Source organism: Chiloscyllium plagiosum, unplaced genomic scaffold (assembly GCF_037043375.1).
Source record: "Chiloscyllium plagiosum isolate Xiang-an unplaced genomic scaffold, Cpla_swu_hap1 HiC_scaffold_9, whole genome shotgun sequence".
Classification (NCBI taxonomy): domain Eukaryota; kingdom Metazoa; phylum Chordata; class Chondrichthyes; order Orectolobiformes; family Hemiscylliidae; genus Chiloscyllium; species Chiloscyllium plagiosum.
The window spans coordinates 62,884,151-62,904,956 of NW_028270147.1; the positions used below are offsets into that span (position 1 = coordinate 62,884,151).

The 20,806-nt window shown below is 42.6% G+C and overlaps 1 protein-coding gene across 3 annotated transcripts in view; it reads right to left on the bottom strand.

Moving 5' to 3' along the window:
• Positions 1 to 766: 766 nt before the first annotated feature.
• ror1 (receptor tyrosine kinase-like orphan receptor 1) overlaps positions 767 to 20,806 on the bottom strand; it is a 306,261-nt gene continuing 286,221 nt past the window's right edge. For 2 of the 3 annotated variants that reach the window (XM_043699446.2, XM_087990688.1), the window contains one exon: positions 767 to 3,933. In XM_043699446.2, the coding sequence (XP_043555381.1) occupies positions 2,506 to 3,933 (1,428 nt within the window). In that variant the 3' untranslated portion in view covers positions 767 to 2,505. The remainder of the gene's footprint in view (positions 3,934 to 20,806) is intronic. The other variant, XM_043699447.2, reaches the window with a different exon arrangement.

A 20,806-nucleotide genomic window follows, 5' to 3' on the forward strand; every position in this document is an offset into this window, starting at 1 on the left:
TTGTTGGACTTTAGCCTCTGTTGGTTTCTGTCTCCATTTACTCAGCTTTCTTATGGATTTTGAATTCCTCTAATGAGGCAGTGGGGTAGAGGGAGTACATTTGGCTGCAGCAAACACTTTTTCTACCCTCCAATGTTTGGTCTGAGGCTAACACCAGTAAAAATGTTCCATGTGTAAAGAGTCTTGAGTAATTGTTCTTCATATGAGAGTCTCAGACAGTACATTTCATCACAGTGAAAGTATGGACCTTGTCATATATTAGATAATGTACAGGAATAGAAACCATGACTAACTTTTCTCTCAGCTCAACAGCTCCAAGATCAATAGTAGCAAATCATAGTCGTACAATCTTACAGGATAGGAACTGGCTATTTGGACATCGAAAGCAATGGTTTTCTCTATGAGATACCTGACCCACTTTTATTACCCTGCTTACTCCTTATACTATTTAATCCTCCTATTTTGCATACAGCTATATAATTCCACAAGATTTATAGTTGAGAATTCCTCATTCTAACCACCATGTAGGTTCCAGTTTAAATTAGGGTTGACCCACAGCTTCCCAAGTAACCATAATTCAGCAGCACAAAAAGTAGTTCATTTGTTCCTGAAGCTACAAAGAAGTTCCCATTATAAACATAGTAGTAATCTGGTCACAATTTACAATGAAAATGACTAATTGTGTACTAAATACTAGAATCAAAGTATTAATTGTGCCAATCTATCACGCCACTCATGTGAATGCAGCAGTAAAATACACCATGGATACAATGCAGGGATGTATTTGAAGTTCTTCATACAAAACAATTAAAAACATTTTGTGCAAAAACATTTGTGGAGAAATAAGTCCTGTTACAATATAACCACACTGAATACTAGCCATTCCATTGATGCTTGTCTTCTGGTTACAAACAAATCAACAAGGCTGTGTCCTAGTAAAATATACATACAACAAATATTCAAAAATAAAACAAGATTAAAGCACACCTCATCACAAGTTATTTGTAGGAAGTGGTTTTGAAAATGAAAACATCTCCCAGAAGGACAAATCACACTGAGAGTTGGTATTGCTAGTTTTGTTATGTTTTCATTCTAAAAGAATTATACATCCTTAGTGACTGCAGGACAATGCAGCTCACTTACTCAAGCACAAAAACAAATGTCCAGTTCTTCGTAATGGAGCAAGTTGAAGTTCACCTGGATCATCTTTGTAGCCCAGATGCTTAGATACATGAAATTAAGGAAAAGAGTTTCCTCAATGTGTTTTATGACAAGCTATAATATTCTCTGACATACCCTTCCTTCAGTATCAATTTCAGTAACATCTCAAAGAAGGTTAGTCCTTACAACCTCTCCCACTTCCCTCAATTCATTCATCAAACTGAACTACCAAACTCAAATCTCCCCGAAGAAAAAAGTTGATTGTCATCTCAAAGCTTGCATTTTGAACCAATTTATATTAAATAGTTGCATAGCAACAAATATAAGTGAAATTTACTTACTATTTATATAAATTTAAAATTCTAATTTAAAATGTGGCTTAAACCAGATATATGTTACAGTTATATTCTTTTACCAATGTCACCATTCGTATTTTACCAGTACTTGTGAATTTCATGGAAGTCCAATTCAGTTTTTTTGGGAGAAAGCTTACAGAACTGCAAATTTCAGAGATCTGTTTACAAAAGGAGTCACGTTCACTTTAAACAAAGTCCACAGAATGTAATTTGCTTTTGTACTTTGTTATAAAATTAAGCTTTCCTCTGAAATATCACACTTGTTACTGGGTAGGTGACTTTTTCATCAAACTCTCACATATTAATCACTTGTGTGGTGAAGTTAATTATTTTCATGGAACAACAAACACTTAAAAAAAATCATTAATTCAAAACAAAATTGCCACAGCTCTCTGAAAGGTTTAACAGGAAAAGGTACTGTTCTCAATACAGAACTGAGACTTACAGACCTGAATTTCCTTCCCTATCCTGATCTCAGCCAACAGTTGGAACACAACAACTGATTCTAGAGTATGCAAGAGAGGAAAAGAATATTAATCAAAATCATTGCTGCTAATGACTACTCAGTGTTATTTGCTGAAAAGCGAGTAAGTGTGTGGACATCATTTGAGCACGTAGATCACAGTAATGAGCTCCTCCATTGTCAAACAGTTCACTGACACAGAGGGCAGGTTTACACATGATGAATGGTCACTTAAAACAGACAGTGTTTTGTACCACACAACTAAGAAAAAAAAATCCTTCAGGATAAGAAGGGAGGAAATAGGGGGAAAAAGGTATTTGCTGCACTGGTGCAGAAAAATATTCATTCACAGTTTGGTCAGGAAGATGATCGTAGGTGGCTGACATCTAAAGCTTCACTTATGTGTTGTCATGTAGATAAATCTTCTTTTTGTTCCCTATTTTCTTTCTAAAATCAGATTATACACAATTATAAAAACTGTAGAAACATGTTCTAAGAATATATATATATATATATATATATATATTACAATTCTGCCCTGATAACAGATTCATTTCCCAGTTGGCCATCACTGTCCCCCAGTAATGTTGTCTGTATTGGGTCTATCTGCATTGTTTTATGGGACATATGTGCAAAGATTGGCACACTGGTTCCACTGGGATGGCTTGACATGGATAGATGATGAGATAGCAATGGAGTGTTTGCATCATGATTTGATCCTGAGGAAGGCAAGCTTGTCACATGACCAGTGCTTGTTGATCCACTCCCGCTGCTAGGCGATCGGCTCTTTGGTGGTGGACCATGTGGAATCATTCTTGGAGGCCCTTGTTGGTAATGGGTCGCTGTGTAGGCAGCAAACCCTGGTGGTACAGGATAACTGTTAACTTGGATGAATCTCTGATGCTGTGCTATCGATGGACCAATTAGGCCTCCAATTTGGGTCTGGGGTAGACCTTGCGCTTGATATATGTGTATAGGATACCTTGGGTTACTGAGATTACTAACTGGGCTTGCACTCAGAGATGTCGTCTGGGTTGTGGCATTCCCTCCTGATGGTGTTGTAGAACTGGTATGACTTGATAGCCCTTCCCAGGACCTCAGCCTGGTATGAATATCCTTAAATCGTGGTCTTCTGGCTGGGATTTCATGCCAAGTTTCCGTCATTAAATCATACATCCTAGGAGGACAATCTTCTGGGCATGGGAGTAACTGCCTCTTCCGTATCATTTCTATTACCTCTTGATTAGAAAATCCGTAATATGGCTGCAGTCCAAAACTAAAAATCTCCCATAGAACCACACCAAAAGACCAAATATCAGAATCACTGGAAAACTTTCCAAACAGTATAGCTTCAGGGGGCATCCAGCGAATTGGGAGGAGGGATTTATTTTGCACTCTGTAATAATCAGCTGCATATATCTCTCTTGAAAGGCCAAGATCGGATATCTTCACTCGCAGTTGTTCTCCAATAATGATGTTACGTGCTGCGAGGTCTTTGTGAACAAAATAATGGCTAGATAGGTATTCCATTCCAGCTGCTATCTGTATGGAGATGTGCAAAAAATCTGCGTGGTCCAGGCTAGATTTGACAGTTCCATCTTCATCACTGCTGCAGCCAACATCAGAATGGGGTGATCGCATGATGAGAAATTCATGAAGGTCACCATGGTTCATGTATTCAAAGAGCATGCACACTGGTTGCTCCTGTGTCACCACCCCAAGGAGGCAGACAACATTGGGATGGTGCAGCTCTGACATCAGGGATGCCTCCTGCTGGAACTCAGCCCAAAGCTGGGGGTTACTGAAGTCCTTCAGTGTCTTTATAGCAACGAGTTGGGCATGATCCATTCCTGGAAGGTAAAGATGACCTTTGTAGATTTTTCCAAAGGCGCACTCTCCTAATTCTTCCATAAACCGTACAGCAGATAGAGGCAGCTCCTTAGCTTTACACTGCTGGATGAAAGAAAACAGATTATAAGCTGTGGGATCAATAAAGTAAAACAAAATATATATGAATCGACTCATTGATAATATGAGTTTAATAAGATAATTTGGTTAATTATATAATGAGTGGTTTGTTTCATATCACAAATACAGCATACGAAATGTTTGACCTAAAATAGTCATATGAAAGTCTGCAACAAGTATATCCCCAATTTACCCTAATTTATTTCCTTCTTTCCTATTTACATTGCACTAATTGTTGCACTCATGTCCCAAGATACTTTACCCTCAAGTGGCCCACTGTAAGTCCAAACTGTTTGCCGCATCAAAATATTACATAACATTAGAGCCTAATCCTATTTGATGCCGATGATCAAATCTGCAGACAGGATCTGGAGAGAGAAAACTTGATTCAGTTTCAGAGTCGCTAAAAAAATTCCAACTAGTCCCATTAGGATCATCAGGCTCAGCCAAGGCTGAAGTCTCCCAGGACCACGCTGGTCTGTATGAAGCAATTTAACTTCCAAAATTGCTTTTAACATACCTAGCCAACTTAGGTGACTGCAATGACCATGCTAAATTTTAAACACAAGATCAAAAAACAGCCAGTAAGCATTTTGGGGAAAAAAAAATCTTCATTTCATTCATGGCACCAGTTAATGGAATTACGATGCTAATTAAAACAAAAACTTGATTTCTCTTGAAAATGTTGGAGGTTATATTTTCTTACTGCACATACCCTCATCTGTCAGAGGTACACCTCTGAACAAGGACACTAATAGCACACAATTTTCCAATTGTTTAAGTGGACAGGAGAAAAATTGGGAGTACGCACACACTTTCTTGATCTGCATTCTTGGTAGATTGAGGCACTGTGCTGGGAGTGTGCAGTTGGAAATTTTACCCTTATGAAGCTGACGTTTTATTCAGCAAATAGAGAAAAGAAAACTGTGCCATCAGGAAAAAGAGAAAAGAAAGCATAGATGTCAACCTCTCTTCTGACTTTGTGCAGGTTTTTCCAAAATAGCCTGCATAAAACTAATCTGTAATATATGATTTTTTTTCAAAAAAATGAAAAACACATTCTGTGCTTCTTACAGCACCTCATAACTCAGGATCTTGTTTTAGAATACACTGCAGACTCTACTACTTAATAAACACCATTAAAATACTTCTAAAGCTGCAATAGATTTGAAACACGAACCCATGCATTGCATGGCAATGGCAGGAAATAAAGTTTCATTATAAACGCACAGATGGTCTGTATTAAGAGCAAATCCTCAAGGGCAAGGTTGTTTTAAACTGACATACACTATATTATACACTGAGTAATAAAAAAAAATTGACCTCTGCATGACTCCTAGTGGATTTTATTTTTGTCTCTTTGCACCAAGACTGGGTGACAATCAAACGAGAAAAGAGGAGCCATAACTTTGGAGTTTCAGGGAAGCTTGCGACACGACAGGAGGTTGTAAATCTGCTTGCTTTTGTTTGACAGGCTGGTCTTGTAGCGAGATGATCAAACTGTACAGCAAATGTAAGATACACGCTCGGTTCTCAGCCAAGATAAACTGAACCCAATGGAAAAAAAACAACTAACTCCAGACATGCCAGATTTCCGCATTTTCTTTCCCTCTTTCTTAAAAAGCCACTTATGTTAAGTACCAGGCAAGTCTGGGTTTCATTTACCATGTTTCAAAAAAGAAACAATTAAAGAGACCATATTCCTTCTGTGTTCTATTCACCAGATTTTCTAAATTTTTTTTTTCAACTACTGAAATTAAAATTTTCTTTTAATACCTTTAATTCATAAAAACTTTTCTCCTCTCTAATCTATCTGACAAAATAAAGTGGTAGAGAGCTAATCGTCAGCCCTGTATGTAAGTGGTGTAAAGATGAGACCTACAGTCCAGGAAGGACCTTAGACATCACTCATTGTCTAGGTAAAAACAATGACTGCAGATGCTGGAAACCAGATTCTGCATCAATGGTGCTGGAAGAGCACAGCAGTTCAGGCAGCATCGAGGAGCTTCAGCTAAATCGACGTTTCGGGCAAAAGCCCTTCATCAGGAATAAAGGCAGAGAGCCTGAAGCGTGGAGAGATAAGCTAGGGGAGAGTGGGGGTGGGGAGAGAGTAGCATAGAGTACAATGGGTGAGTGGGGGAGGAGATGAAGGTGATAGGTCAGGGAGGAGAGGGTGGAGTGGATAGGTGGAAAAGGAGCTAGGCAGGTCGGACAAGTCCGGACAAGTCAAGGGGACTGGAAATTTGAAACTAGGATGAGGTGGGGGAAGGGGAAATGCGGAAGCTGTTGAAGTCCACGTTGATGCCCTGGGGTTGAAGTGTTCCGAGGCGGAAGATGAGGCGTTCTTCCTCCAAGCGTCTGGTGGTGAGAGAGCGGCGGTGAAGGAGGCCCAGGGCCTCCATGTCCTCGGCAGAGTGGGAGGGGGAGTTGAAATATTGGGCCACGGGGCGGTTTGGTTGATTGGTGCAGGTGTCTCGGAGATGTTCCCTAAAGCGCTCTGCTAGGAGGCGCCCAGTCTCCCCAATGTAGAGGAGACCGCATCGGGAGCAACGGATACAATAAATGATATTAGTGGATGTGCAGGTAAAATTTTGATGGATATGGAAGGCTCCTTTAGGGCCTTGGATAGAGGTGAGGGAGGAGGTGTGGGCACAGGTTTACAGTTCCTGCGGTGGCAGGGGAAAGTGCCAGGATGTGAGGGTGGGTCGTAGGGGGGGGCGTGGACCTGACCAGGTAGTCACGGAGGGAACGGTCTTTGCGGAAGGCGGAAAGGGGTGGGGAGGGAAATATATCCCTGGTGGTGGGGTCTTTTTGGAGGTGGCGGAAATGTCGGCGGATGATTTGGTTTATGCGGAGGTTTGTAGGGTGGAAGGTGAGCACCGGGGCGTTCTGTCCTCGTAACGGTTGGAGGGGTGGGGTCTGAGGGCGGAGGTGCGGGATGTGAACGAGATGCGTTGGAGGGCATCTTTAACCACGTGGGAAGGGAAATTGCGGTCTCTAAAGAAGGAGGCCATCTGGTGTGTTCTGTGGTGGAACTGGTCCTCCTGGGAGCAGATACGGCGGAGGCGGAGGAATTGGGAATACAGGATGGCATTTTTGCAAGAGATAGGGTGGGAAGAGGTGTGGGCCCCAGCTATGCCTGTCTCTTTGTTGGCTACGTAGAACAGTTGATCTTCCGTAATTACACTGGCACCACTCCCCACCTCTTCCTCCGCTACATTGATGACTGCATTGGCGCCACCTCGTGCTCCCGCGAGGAGGTTGAGCAATTCATCAACTTCACCAACACATTCCACCCTGACCTTACATTTACCTGGACCATCTCTGACACCTCCCTCCCCTTCCTGGACCTCTCCATCTCCATTAGTGACGACCGACTTGACACTGACATTTTTTACAAACCCACCGACTCCCACAGCCATCTGCATTACACCTCTTCCCACCCTACCTCTTGCAAAAATGCCATCCCGTATTCCCAATTCCTCCGCCTCCTCCGTATCTGCTCCCAGGAGGACCAGTTCCACCACAGAACACACCAGATGGCCTCCTTCTTTAGAGACCGCAATTTCCCTTCCCACGTGGTTAAAGATGCCCTCCAACGCATCTCGTCCACATCCCGCACCTCCGCCCTCAGACCCCAACCATCCAACCGTAACAAGGACAGAACGCCCCGGTGCTCACCTTCCACCCTACAAACCTCCGCATAAACCAAATCATCCGCCGACATTTCCGCCACCTCCAAAAAGACCCCACTACCAGGGATATATTTCCCTTCCCACCCCTTTCCGCCTTCCGCAAAGACCGTTCCCTCCGTGACTACCTGGTCAGGTCCACGCCCCCCTACGACCCACCCTCACATCCTGGCACTTTCCCCTGCCACCGCAGGAACTGTAAAACCTGTGCCCACACCTCCTCCCTCACCTCTATCCAAGGCCCTAAAGGAACCTTCCATATCCATCAAAATTTTACCTGCACATCCACTAATATCATTTATTGTATCCGTTGCTCCCGATGCGGTCTCCTCTACATTGGGGAGACTGGGCGCCTCCTAGCAGAGCGCTTTAGGGAACATCTCCGAGACACCTGCACCAATCAACCAAACCGCCCCGTGGCCCAATATTTCAACTCCCCCTCCCACTCTGCCGAGGACATGGAGGCCCTGGGCCTCCTTCACCGCCGCTCTCTCACCACCAGACGCTTGGAGGAAGAACGCCTCATCTTCTGCCTCGGAACACTTCAACCCCAGGGCATCAACGTGGACTTCAACAGCTTCCGCATTTCCCCTTCCCCCACCTCATCCTAGTTTCAAATTTCCAGTCCCCTTGACTTGTCCGGACTTGTCCGACCTGCCTAGCTCCTTTTCCACCTATCCACTCCACCCTCTCCTCCCTGACCTATCACCTTCATCCCCTCCCCCACTCACCCATTGTACTCTATGCTACTCTCTCCCCACCCCCACCCTCCCCTAGCTTATCTCTCCACGCTTCAGGCTCTCTGCCTTTATTCCTGATGAAGGGCTTTTGCCCGATACGTCGATTTTGCTGAAGCTCCTCGATGCTGCCTGAACTGCTGTGCTCTTCCAGCACCATTGATCCAGAATCACTCATTGTCTGCTGAGTGAGCTCATTCCAGCTGAAGTCACTGTGAGATGCTACCATCACCCTCTGTGCATTTTGACAAGTGGGGGAAAACAAAAAAGCTGTCAAGAATACGCTTTATTATTTAATTACTCCCCCTAAAATGCATGCTATTTTGTCATGGGAGGAAAAGGGTCAGGTTTATGCCTTAATAGCTAAATAGGCTGTTCCACACTTTCTGTTGACTCTTGCCATGAGGTTTGAATGAGGTACTAGAGAGCTGTTGGTGCCTATGGAACTATATTCCAGCATGAATCAGGCCCGTAGGAACAGAGTGAAAAAAAGAGTTGCCAAAAATTGTACAGATGAATCTTATTTCAGCATTTTGGGAATTATTGAGGGTGCAGTTACCGTAAGAAGGACATAACCCCTCAAACTTGACAGGCAAAGTCCATGAATTTAAGATCAAGACCAATAATACATATACCAAACGTATCTAATGTTGGAATATGATGCCTTTTTTTAAACGTAATGTTCAGGTGATGTTTTATTCCTCCCTTCTCTGGCCACAGTCAGTTCAATCCCTCGCTCTCATGCTTTTTGCCAAGATTCAGTCGGTTGAATTCCTGGCAGCATCTCGTCATTTGGTGAGAAATGAATCCAGGCAGTGACAGCCTTCACGAGGCCGAAGAGCTAGTGAAAGCTTTCTTTGGAGGGGGAAGGGCCGGCCAGAATAGGTGCCAATCAGGAACTTACGTGGCCAGCAGCAGGTCTTTCCCAGAATCAAGGAGCATGGGGCATAAAATTCTGCCCCATGATAGTCATTGGTCAGTAGCTGATAGCTCTCCATTGCCACCTGAAAGGGTAGCAACAGCTGGCAATGTGCCAAACTAGAAGTCCAGGATTGCTGAGGACCCCAGGCCAAAGGTGAATGAGGGCATAGCAGGGAATGTGGTTGCTGGCTGGGGAGAGGGCAGGAGTTTGGAGGAAATGGTGGTTGTCAGCACATCCCTCCCCAAACCCACCCATCCCCTTTCTGATGGCAGGATCCTTGATCAGGCAATGATTACCTTTGCAGAAAGGATTACCACTGCTTCATGAGCCTTAAACAAATCCAGTAAGAGTTTGATGCTTGGGTTCCGCAATCACCAACAGCAATAGACTGGGCCCTTAAAGTGGGTTCTAGTGTCAACTTAAGCACCTCAATTGGCATCACAGCAAGAAGACTGTCCGATTAGTCTTCCTCTCTTGGATATAATCGGAATAGCAATGACAAAGTAGTTCAGTCCACACCTAAAACAGCAGCCTTTCATCCAAGTAAATGTCCCCCCCAACCCCATTCTCACCTCACAGGAGGGCATTAAATTCTACCCTTATCTCTTATATCATTTCCAGGAGCTTCGGGTATGAGACAGTGAGAGAAATGCATTTTAAGATGGAATGACTTGAGCATCATATTGTGCTCATTGCAGGATTCAATCTCAGCCTCCAAATGCCTGTCTTCAATGAGGGAACATTGTATTCCTGCTGAGGCAGTCTTTAGATGTAGGAACCACTAAAAGTAGAGACCCAGCTGTTGTGCAACAGCGGCCCGATGTGGATCTGTATCTGGCCTCCTCAGAAGAGGCGGGGGGAGACATGACGCAGCTCCAATCAGCATAATCTTGCTGTCTCTTCATTGACTTGTTCAAAGATGTCTGAACAGGGTCAGTCCTCTGTTCTGACTTTATTGCTGGAACAGCACAGCAGGTCAGGCAGCATCCAGGGAACAGGAGATTCGACGTTTCGGGCACAGGCCCTTCTTTCTCATTCCTGAAGAAGGGCCTGTGCCCGAAACGTCGAATCTCCTGTTCCCTGGATGCTGCCTGACCTGCTGTGCTGTTCCAGCAATAAAGTTTCAACTTTGATCTCCAGCATCTGCAGACCTCACTTTCTCCAGTCCTCTGTTCTCTCAACTACATGATACAGTGGAACCTAGCTAAGTGGCTATTTAGATCTCTGGGTGTTCAGTGATAAAAGAGGTCCACCTTGTCATACAGATTAGGAATATCTGAAGCTCAGTTCCAACCAAAGGTAAAAGTTAGTCAATTACAACTTTTATACTAAATGACCTCAGTGAGCCTGCCTAAAATCAGCTCACTCAGCATGAACAATTTTATTTACTCATCGTTAAACTGGGAAACTGGTGTAAGGTGAGAATGTAGAATACAGAACCACAGAGTTCAAAAGATCAGGAAAGAAAACAAAGAATTCAGAAAGAAGTGATTTGTCACATGCCTGAGGAATGAACCATATACAGTTTGTGGTTGGAGTGGAGTGCTGCCACCAATTATCTATTTTGTATTGTATCTAGAAGCCTATTTGGTTAGCAATAGTCGAGAATAAAACACTCAGAGTCTTAACAAGTACAGGCACTGGTCTTAACCTCATGATGCAGTTTATTGCATGATAGGAATAGGCACAATTTACATTGGCTAGTTAGACATAATTGCTAATACTAACTAGGGGTAAAGATGACGCATTCAATCCCCATCTAGAGCTGGACTCCTGGATCTCCATTCCAGACTGAATTAATTGTCAAATTACATCTTAAAACAAGTCTTAAACATTAACCCTTTTGAAACGGTCACATAATCCTAAATCTCACTAAGCTTTTCTCTCCCTAGTGAACATTCTTACATTCAGGTATATAACTACTTCAACATTTACTACAACCCTATCATCGTTAAAATCTGATGTCACAAATTCAGACACGTGGGGGTTTCTCTACTCTTCCGGAATGCACGTGCTGTAAACTAGGAATATTCTGATTTTCTGGGATTCTTTGTCGATTGGAGGATCATTTATCTTTTGGATGTTGTTAAACCTGGTAATTTGTCTATTTACATATCTGCAGCGTGCTTAATCTGCAGAATTCCCTTTGCAGAGAAACACTCCCCAGCTAACTCATGCCCCAAACATGATCTGCAGGACCATTAATCTCATGAAAGTCCACCAGGGATGATGGTTGCTCTCTTTTTTCTTTGTATTATCTTGGATTTTCGGGTCAGGGAATTTCTCCTGTTAGACCATGTAGTGAACCTGAGCACATTGGTGTAGCTATCACAAAGTCATATGCAGCTCATCTTGATTTTCTTCAGCCAAGTCACCATTCTCAATCTGCTGGTACACACCCCATGTTGAAGTATGTAAGCTCTTCACCTCAATCATTTGAGCTGTTTGCACATCAACATTCCTCTTCTGTAAATGCCTTCCTGGTGAATGAAATATTTTCACAACCTCAATCATGGTGCTAGAGGATGCTGCTTATTTAGCATCATCTTTGTCACTGATATTGACAATCTTTTTTGAAAGGTGAAGAACTGAAAAGTTGCTCCCAAACTAGTCCCAGCAATGGTGGCTCTTTTGCATTAACATTTTTATGCAATTAAGTATTTGGCTTACTGCTACTCTGAAACAGTGGTGCTTCTGCACCCCTTCTAGAAGTCTCCTATAATGTGCAATTTGTTAGTAATATTTCAGCATTGCTGTGCCTTCAAATTTTCTGGTTCCATAGTGGTGACACTGACTCATTATAAATGCTATTTGTCCAACTCCTTTATTAGCTTGTCACATTGTGTGTATAGCATTAGTACATTATAAAGTGAATAGGTTCTGTTGCTCTCCTGTAGTAATATTATCCCTCACCTTCAAGATTTGTCTGCAAGTCTTCCTAATTTCTGTTTCAGTACAAAGTGAACAACTTTCTCCAAAGTCAAATCATCTTTGTTCTGTAATAAATCCGATAAAGATTCATCAATAATGGCAGCAACAGTTATGACACTTATGAATTTGATTTCAAATTTCCACAATCACAGTTTTTCCCAAACTTAGAGAAGTCATTAATGAAATTATATACATATTCCCCTGCATGCTGAAGTGTTCTGTTAAATTTTGACCTTTTAAGAATTTTATTTGTTCTAAGGTTAAAGTAATTGTCAGAAGCTTGTGGAACTTCTTCAAAAGTATCTATGTATTCTTTTAGATTTTGCTAATTTATACTGTAGGTTCTACTAATCTAACAGTGTATTTACTTGTTCAGCTTGAGACCAAGTATTTAATTTTGAAGCAGTTCTTTATTTTAAGAACAGTTTTCTCCAAATAGTTAATCCTGCATTCTGTTTGACTTACTCTGGCATTAAGTCTTTGAAGCAGTATTATTTCACTTGCCATTTTCTTCTTCGTGTGGTTATTTATTCTTAATACTATAGAATGGTTTCAATTTGTAGCATTTCAAAGCTGCTTTAACTCTCTTGTTTTACTGTCTTTTTAAGCTTTTAAACTTGTATTATAACAATGTTGTATTCTTGTCTAATAGATTACTAGAAAACTGTGTCCTTGTACGGCTTGTTGAGTATTTTCCCTGTGAATAGTAGGTGCTCCTTATATCTTTATCCTTCCCAGTCTGATCTTTTACACCACTAATCTAAATTTTTGTTTACCCCATGCTACAGAGCCCTTTATTCCTAGAGCTTTGAAATGATTGTTTCCCAGCCAAATGTCCATTTAGTACTGTCCTTATAAATCCTTCATAAATATTCTGTATCTGCTAAGTGAGAGCAATTTATTTTTCGACTGTATGCAACCATTTGGCAGCTGGAGGTCAGGGGGAATGCTGCCACAAATCCTTCTTGCCATATTAACCATGTTGAACAGAATTACTAAAACGATCAGGAGCCAGAAAGGACTTAGCGTAGCCAATTAGAATCTAGAGTTGGACTCCTCATTCTCAATCCAAAACTGAATGAAATCATTAGATTGAATGGAGCACAATGCAGTCTGTAACATTGACCATATCAGAACCATTCATTATCTTTTATAATAGCAATGTCAAGTTTGGATTTCAAAAACCTGAAAATTGCTGGAAGTTAATGACTTATATAATTTTCAGGTTCTAGAAAGAATGAGTCTCAATTTTTACAGAATGAAGATATACAGTAAAGCAGAAAGTGGTTTAGGACAGCATCAATACAAATTAGGAGAAACAAAGCAATAAAGATTGGGGACCGTGGACCAGGATTATATAAACAAAAGATTTGTGTTGGAGAGAAACACGGCTGTGGGTGAGAGAAGGGTTGTCTATCAGATGACAATGTTTTCGTTACATTTACATCTTGCCCATGTTTGTGAGGTGCTAATACCTCAAAAATGGAAGTAGTCTTGAGACAGACTTTAACTTTACAAAGTATTACAAGGTGCTTTGGAAAAACAAAATGTCTTTCTTTTGAAAGGAAGGTGAACTCACATACTTCTTGCAGGTAACTTGAGCAATGGAGGAGACAGGAATTCTGTTTGACACCACAAGAGAGTGAATTCAATAATGGTGCTACGATGAAATGTGGACCCACAAAGGGTAAGAGGTGACAGCTGCTGGTTAGATGAGCAAGCAACACAAATACTTTTTGAATCATTTAAAAGTCTTCCCACTTCAGGGACAGAGGAGATCAAGAGCTGGAAATGTGTTGCTGGAAAAGCGCAGCAGGTCAGGCAGCATCCAGGGAACAGGAGAATCGACGTTTCGGGCACAAGCCCTTCTTCAGGATTCCTGAAGAAGGGCTTGTGCCCGAAACGTCGATTCTCCTGTTCCCTGGATGCTGCCTGACCTGCTGCGCTTTTCCAGCAACACATTTCCAGCTCTGATCTCCAGCATCTGCAGACCTCACTTTCTCCTCAGAGGAGATCAAGACTCAGGCACTGCGCTTTCAAATATCTGGATGTCTTGAGGACTGAGGGCTGAGGACTGAGAACGAAAAATAAATTGATGAATATTTTGTTTAATTATATGAAAAAGAGTGGATAGGTTAAGCAGTGAGTGAAGACAGAATGATGAAGGAATAATGGAAGGAGTACTGAGCATTGAGGAAGGCCCAAGGCGATGAGAAAAAAATTCTGTCAACAATACATAGAGAGTGATCTGAGGCAACACTAGACAACTAATAAATGCAGAGCTTTGATGTGAGATCGTATGAAAAATTATATATACTCTGGGAATTTAAGCAAATGATGAATAATCCAAACTATGCAAGAGTTTGCATAACATGCATAACATGGTCTGCAAATTCATCAATGAAATGGCTATGCCTTAAAACCATACATGTGATAGTCATTAGGGCTGAACTTTCAAATTATATATTCCATAGAACATTAGAAAGTGCTTTTTAAGTGCAGCAGAGAAATTAGGCAAAGGTTAAGGATGTGTTGAACAAGAGCAAATTTCCAAAAAAAGAGTGAAAATGATTGAAGAGAAGTGTACATTTACAGGATACATTTCAAGGCAAGCATCTTGAGAACAATGATACATCAATTACTATATCTTGTAGGAGTATAGTTGGCAAAGAAAAACATAGGTTTGACAGGAAAATCACTTGATATTTAATGTTTGTAAATACTGAAGTTATGGACAGTAATTCTTGTCAATATCAATAAGATTAGAGTTGAAAAATAAAGATGGGTTAAAATAATCATCATTTCCTTTTGAAGAATTAATCACGTGAGAAAGAGGATTCACAAAAATTGTGAGAAATAAATTTGCGTTGTTATCGCTAGTTAGGAAAGCAGATGGATCCTTTCTAATAGAGATATTCAATTTGATTTTGAAATTTAGACAGATATTATTAGAAACATAATAGAGACAGCTGATAAATTTAGTGTAGTGAAGGGCATAGCTGATATGTCTATGACATATAATAGCTTAGGCATACTAAAATAATTCTGTGATTCTGTGGATTGGGAATTGGAATGTGAAGTGCAATGGAAATCAAAAGGGAAAAGATGATTCAACCTAAATACTGAGCAATGATGACATTAACAGAATGACCATTTGGTTGTGCTTCTGATGTTAAGAAGGTGGATTGAGAGGTGTGCAGGAGATGTCTGGATTGCTGAAGCATCCAAATGTTATCCCAAATCCCAGAATCACGGCGTCATTGTTTCAGAAGCATTAATTGTAATAAATCAACAGAAGGCCTAGTTAAAAAGTCATGCATTAAGTTTTTGATATCTGCTCGTTAATTACAATCCTATAATACACTTGGAGCACAAGGCTGGAGTCTGGTGATCATCATTCTTTCAGCAACTATATTCATTTCTAGACCAGGATATTTGCGAAAAGACTAATGGGAGCACTCAGTGACAATGTAGTGGTAAAACAGCTATTTTTACATTTATTATGAAAATTGCTGGAACATAGATCAACATTTTTGTTGTATTTTGTTCGAATCTATTAAAATTAACTGCTCTCTCAATCTGTCCTGCCACCTTCAATAATCTGTGCAAATATACACCCAGGTCTCTCTACTCCTGCACCCCGTTTAGAATTGTATGCTTTATTTTACATTGTCTGTCTAGGTTGAAGGGCAATCCAGGCCACCGGTGAAGTATGTTGGAGGGTGGGAGGGGGTGGTGGGTTTCACAGTGGGCATCATAATGGAAGGGGAATAGGATTTGGGTGTCAGTAGGCTCCCTCACCCTGATGTCTCATACTTCAATCAGACACTGAGGGCTTTTGAACATACCAAAATACAAAGATAGCAAGGTGACTGCATTTTTTTAGCAGGGCAACAGGGCTGTCTGAGCTGGGTTAATCCCGGCAGCTGAAGGATGAGGCCGTTAATTAAGTAGTTGTTAATTAGCTAATTGCGGCTTCAACCGACTGTTGGGCTAGAAAATCAATTAGGGGCTTCTCACCCACAAATATTTCATACAGAGGCAGGGAGGTCATGTGGTTCAGATATGCCACCATCCCACCTCATGAAATGCCCTTTGTGCCTCAAAGCTTGCTATCAGTGGCAGCCATCATCTTTGCAGAATTCAGATCCACCTCTCCAACTGTACAGTGAAGGAGGAGCTTATCCAGTTCCAGGGAGATAACTACAATTGCACAATTGCTAACTTTCACTGCTTCTGATCAAGGTGACAGTTTCTCTACATGCACGTGAGTGCACAAAATATCTGCACTCATCCAATCTCCAACTCACAGATCTGGCAATGCTTTGACAGCTCTATTAGTGTAAAATTTGGCTTTTGTTGATGTTTGTTTTTTCACTTTGATCTTGTCATTCATTTCTGTTCTGATTTCTGACCTCAGTAGTTTTTAATCTATTCGAAGAGTAGTCTGGCTGTGACTTGACAGTAGTCACTAGAATAGATAACTTGCCTTGCCTTCAGAACATGTGTTTCTCCATTCCAGGATAACCTTGTATGCATCAGTGCTGGATGTGGTTGATTTTTTTTTGTGATCCCTTTGATAATTTGCAACATGACCTAAGCTCTGCATCTGACAGGAGCAATGCACAGGTGACGGGTCATTCTGAATTGCTCAATCAGCAAGGCACCTGAACTCTTAACTCACAAACCAAGGACTATTGTCATTTATCACAATGTCAGCAAAGTCACATCAAATGAATGTGCTGTTGGTCACTCTACTGTCTCACTGGTGGTTGAGGATGTCAGCTTGTAAATATCCCAGGAGTCTGAGTGTAGTGAACTGTGACAAGGAGATCAATCTCATGGGAGTGAAGAGGTCTGCTCCAAGCTTCATCTACAGCCTTTTTGGGATATGATAATCCATGATGGTTCTTTTTGCTTGCTTAATTTAATATTAATGACACACACTGCAATCACTGAAGGGGTCATTGATCTCACTGCTCAGGTTTAGTCAATGGAGCAATTCTCTTGCTTTCTTTAGATTAGATTACTTACAGTGTGGAAACAGGCCCTTCAGCCCAACAAGTCCACCACACCGATCCTCCAAAGAGCAACCCACCCAGACCCATTCCTCTACACCTAACACTACGGGCAATTTAGCGGGGCCAATTCACCTGACCTGCACATTTTTGGACTGTGGGAGGAAATTAGAGCACCTGGAGGAAACCCACGCAGACATGGGGAGAGTGTGCAAACTCCACACAGACAGTTGCCTGAGGTGGGAATTGAACCCAGGTCTCTGGTGCTGTGAGGCAGCAGTGTTAACCACTATGCCACCGTGCCGCCCGTAGTTTAATATTAATGACACACACTGCAATCACTGAAGGGGTCATTGATCTCACCGCTCAGGTTTAGTCAGTGGAGCAATTCTCTTGCTTTCTTTAGATGAGACAAAATTCTTCAAAGGCTTGCATCAATGCACTTTAGCATTATTTTTTCTTTTAGGGATAATGACCCTAATCCCTTTATCCAAGATACTACCTTCAGCCACCACGTCATCTCAAAAGTGATTCATGTGTGAAATGAGCTGCCAGAGGAAGTGGTGGATTCAGGTACAGTTACAACATTTAACAGACATTTGAGTAAGTACATGAAGAGGGAAGGTTGGAGGGAAATGGGCCAAACACAGGCAAGTAGAATTAGTTCAGTTTGGAAACATAGTCAGCATGGACTAGTGGGACAACAGGGTCTGTTCTCATGCTGTAAGACTATCTCAACATGTCTAATACTCTCTTCCAGCAATCAGAGTGTCCTTGATGGCCAAACTTTCAGGTCATCTTTTCATTGCAACTGCCTGAGATATATGAAGATTTACATCATGTTGTATAAGTTGTTTAATCTGCTTTTTGTCTGTCAGATTCTGTTTAGCTACCAATGGTCTGTGAAGGGTGACCAGTTTAAGATTTTGTCCTATTTCAGCCAAGGTGAGGGATTTTGCTCTGAACTGCTGATTTCTTTGCTTTCCATTGTTTTGGGCTCTCAGCTTAGTTTGTCCTCATGGTTGAGCACTGTTCCATTAAAGAACCCCAACTTTAACTTCAACAGCTTTCTCTTTGGGTCACCATCTTTGTATTGAGGTCAGCCGGGTGGACCTCATGGAATACGGGTTCCCTGATTGGGGTTGTTAATCTGGTCCAATCAAGAAGCCTGACTGACAGATAAGACAGGCGAGTCTATGTTAGAGCCCGGGTGTCCTTGGAGTAGGAGCAAGTGGTCTCCACCAACACCCTGGAGTTGTTCAGGGAGAGGTGGGCGCCGCAGGGAGTGGAGTGCATCATTTCTCCCTCCAATTCTATTTTGATTTAGTCCCTACCCTCCCCTTCACTGTTTTGATCACACAGCACTGTCCTTTGATGTGAACGGCAGTGCTTGTCACTGGCCACCCGGGTGTTTTCCTATCTTCCTGGTGGTGGAAATTGAATAAAGATTCGTGCACTTTGTCTTTCACTGTGTCTCACACCTGCACACACACACCATGGGTTCTGGGGATAAAATAAGCACTACCGCACTTAGGTGGTAGTGTGGGGGTTAAAAAGAAAAAAAAAAAGAAGAGAAAAAAAAAGAAACAGGGGATCTAACACAGCACTGCCCTTTGAAAAAGAAAAAAAAAAACAGGCGAGTCTACGTTAGAGCCCGGGTGTCCTTGGAGTAGGAGCAAGTGGTCTCCACCAACACCCTGGAGTTGTTCAGGGAGAGGTGGGCGCCCAGGGAGTGGAGTACATTATTTCCCCCTCCAATTCTATTTTGATTTAGTCCCTACCCTCCCCTCCCCTTCACTGTTTTGATCACACAGCATTGCCCTTTGATGTGAAGGGCAATGTTTGTCACTGGCCACTCGGGTGTTTTCCTATATTCCTGGTGGTGGAAATTGAAGAAAGATTTGTGCACTTTGTGTCTCTCTGTGTCTCACACCTGCACACACACACCATGGGTGCTGGGGAAAAAATAAGCACGACCACAGTTAGGCGGTAGTGTGGGAGTTAAATTTAAAGAAAAAAAGATAAACAGGGGTGTCAGATATCCTAAAAAGAAAAAGAAATGGAGTGCCAGACACCCTGTTCACTCTGAGAGCTGGCTCTTGAGGGAGCTGGATCAGTGTGTGCATGTTCAAGGACTCTCCTCCTTGAAGGTGTCTGAGAGGACTGTCTTTGGACCAGCTGCCCCACAATCTGAGAGGAAGGAAGGAAGAGGAGGAGGAGGAAGAAGAAGAAGGATGAGGCAGAGGCAGAAGGAGGTGGGAGTTGTGAGTCCTGGGCCTGCTTTTGGAGCTGCAGCCTGGGCCTCACTCAGGCCAAGGGAGTGTTGCTGCTGACCTAGGGCCCACTCCCACCGCTGGTCTCTGGGACCCCGCCAGGACCTGCCTCAGCTGCTACTGCTTGGGGCCTGCCTCACTGCTGCTGCCTGGGACTCGCTTTGGGGCCACTCCCAGGACCTCCACCAATGCTGCTGCTGTTAGAAGCCCACCTCCACTGCTGCTGCCTGGGACTAAATTTTGGGGCTGCATGGGACTTGCCTTGGGGACCCTCCACAACAGGTCTGCCCCAACTGTTGTGACTAAGGGCCTGCCTAGCACTTGCCTGAAGCCTGCCTCAAACACTGCTGTTGCCTGAGGCCTGCCTCCACCATCGCTGCCTGGGACTCGCCTCGGGCCCCTCCCCACAACCTCCACCACTGCTACTGCTGGAGGCCCACCTCCACCGCTGAAAAAAAAGAAAAAAAAAGACAGGAGAGTCTACGTTAGAGCCCGGGTGTCCTTGGAGAAGGAGCACGCGGTGTCCACCAACACCCTGGAGTTGTTCAGGGAGAGGTGGGCGCAGCAGGGAGTGGAGTGCATTATTTCCCCCTCCAATTCTATTTTGATTTAGTCCCTGTCCTCCCCTTCACTGTTTTGATCACACAACATTGCCCTTTGATGTGAAGGGCACTGTTTGTCACTGGCCACCCAGGTGTTTTCCTATCTTCCTGGTGGTGGAAACTGAATAAAGATTCATGTACCTTGTGTCTCTCACTGTGTCTCACACCTGCACACACACACCATGGGTGCTGGGGAAAAAATAAGCACTACTGCAGTTAGGCGGTAGTGTGGGGGAATGAGAAAAAAAAGGGAAACAGGAGAGTCAGACATCCTGCTCACTCGGAGAGCTGGCTCTGACAGAGCTGGATCAATGACAAGTACTCTTCCTGTGTAAATAAAGGGTGACTTAGTGACACGATACTGGCCTCTCTGGAGTTATTTTAAACTTGAGCAACTTTACTCAAGTCTATGAGTTTATGATGTTGCAAGTAGCACCAGTATCTATCTAACACTTGATATTAACTTGATGCTATCCTTCTGCATTCATCATATCAACAGTAACAACCCATTTATTTAACAAGCAACCATTCTAGGGTGTGGAATGAGTCATCAGAATCATTGTTTAGCATCTTTCCAACAATCGTTTTTATGGGTTTGTTTTAATTTTTCTGAGGAAAACATTTGTGGACAAAGTTGTTGAGCACCTTGCAATTACAGCAATGCTTCCACAACCCTACTTCCC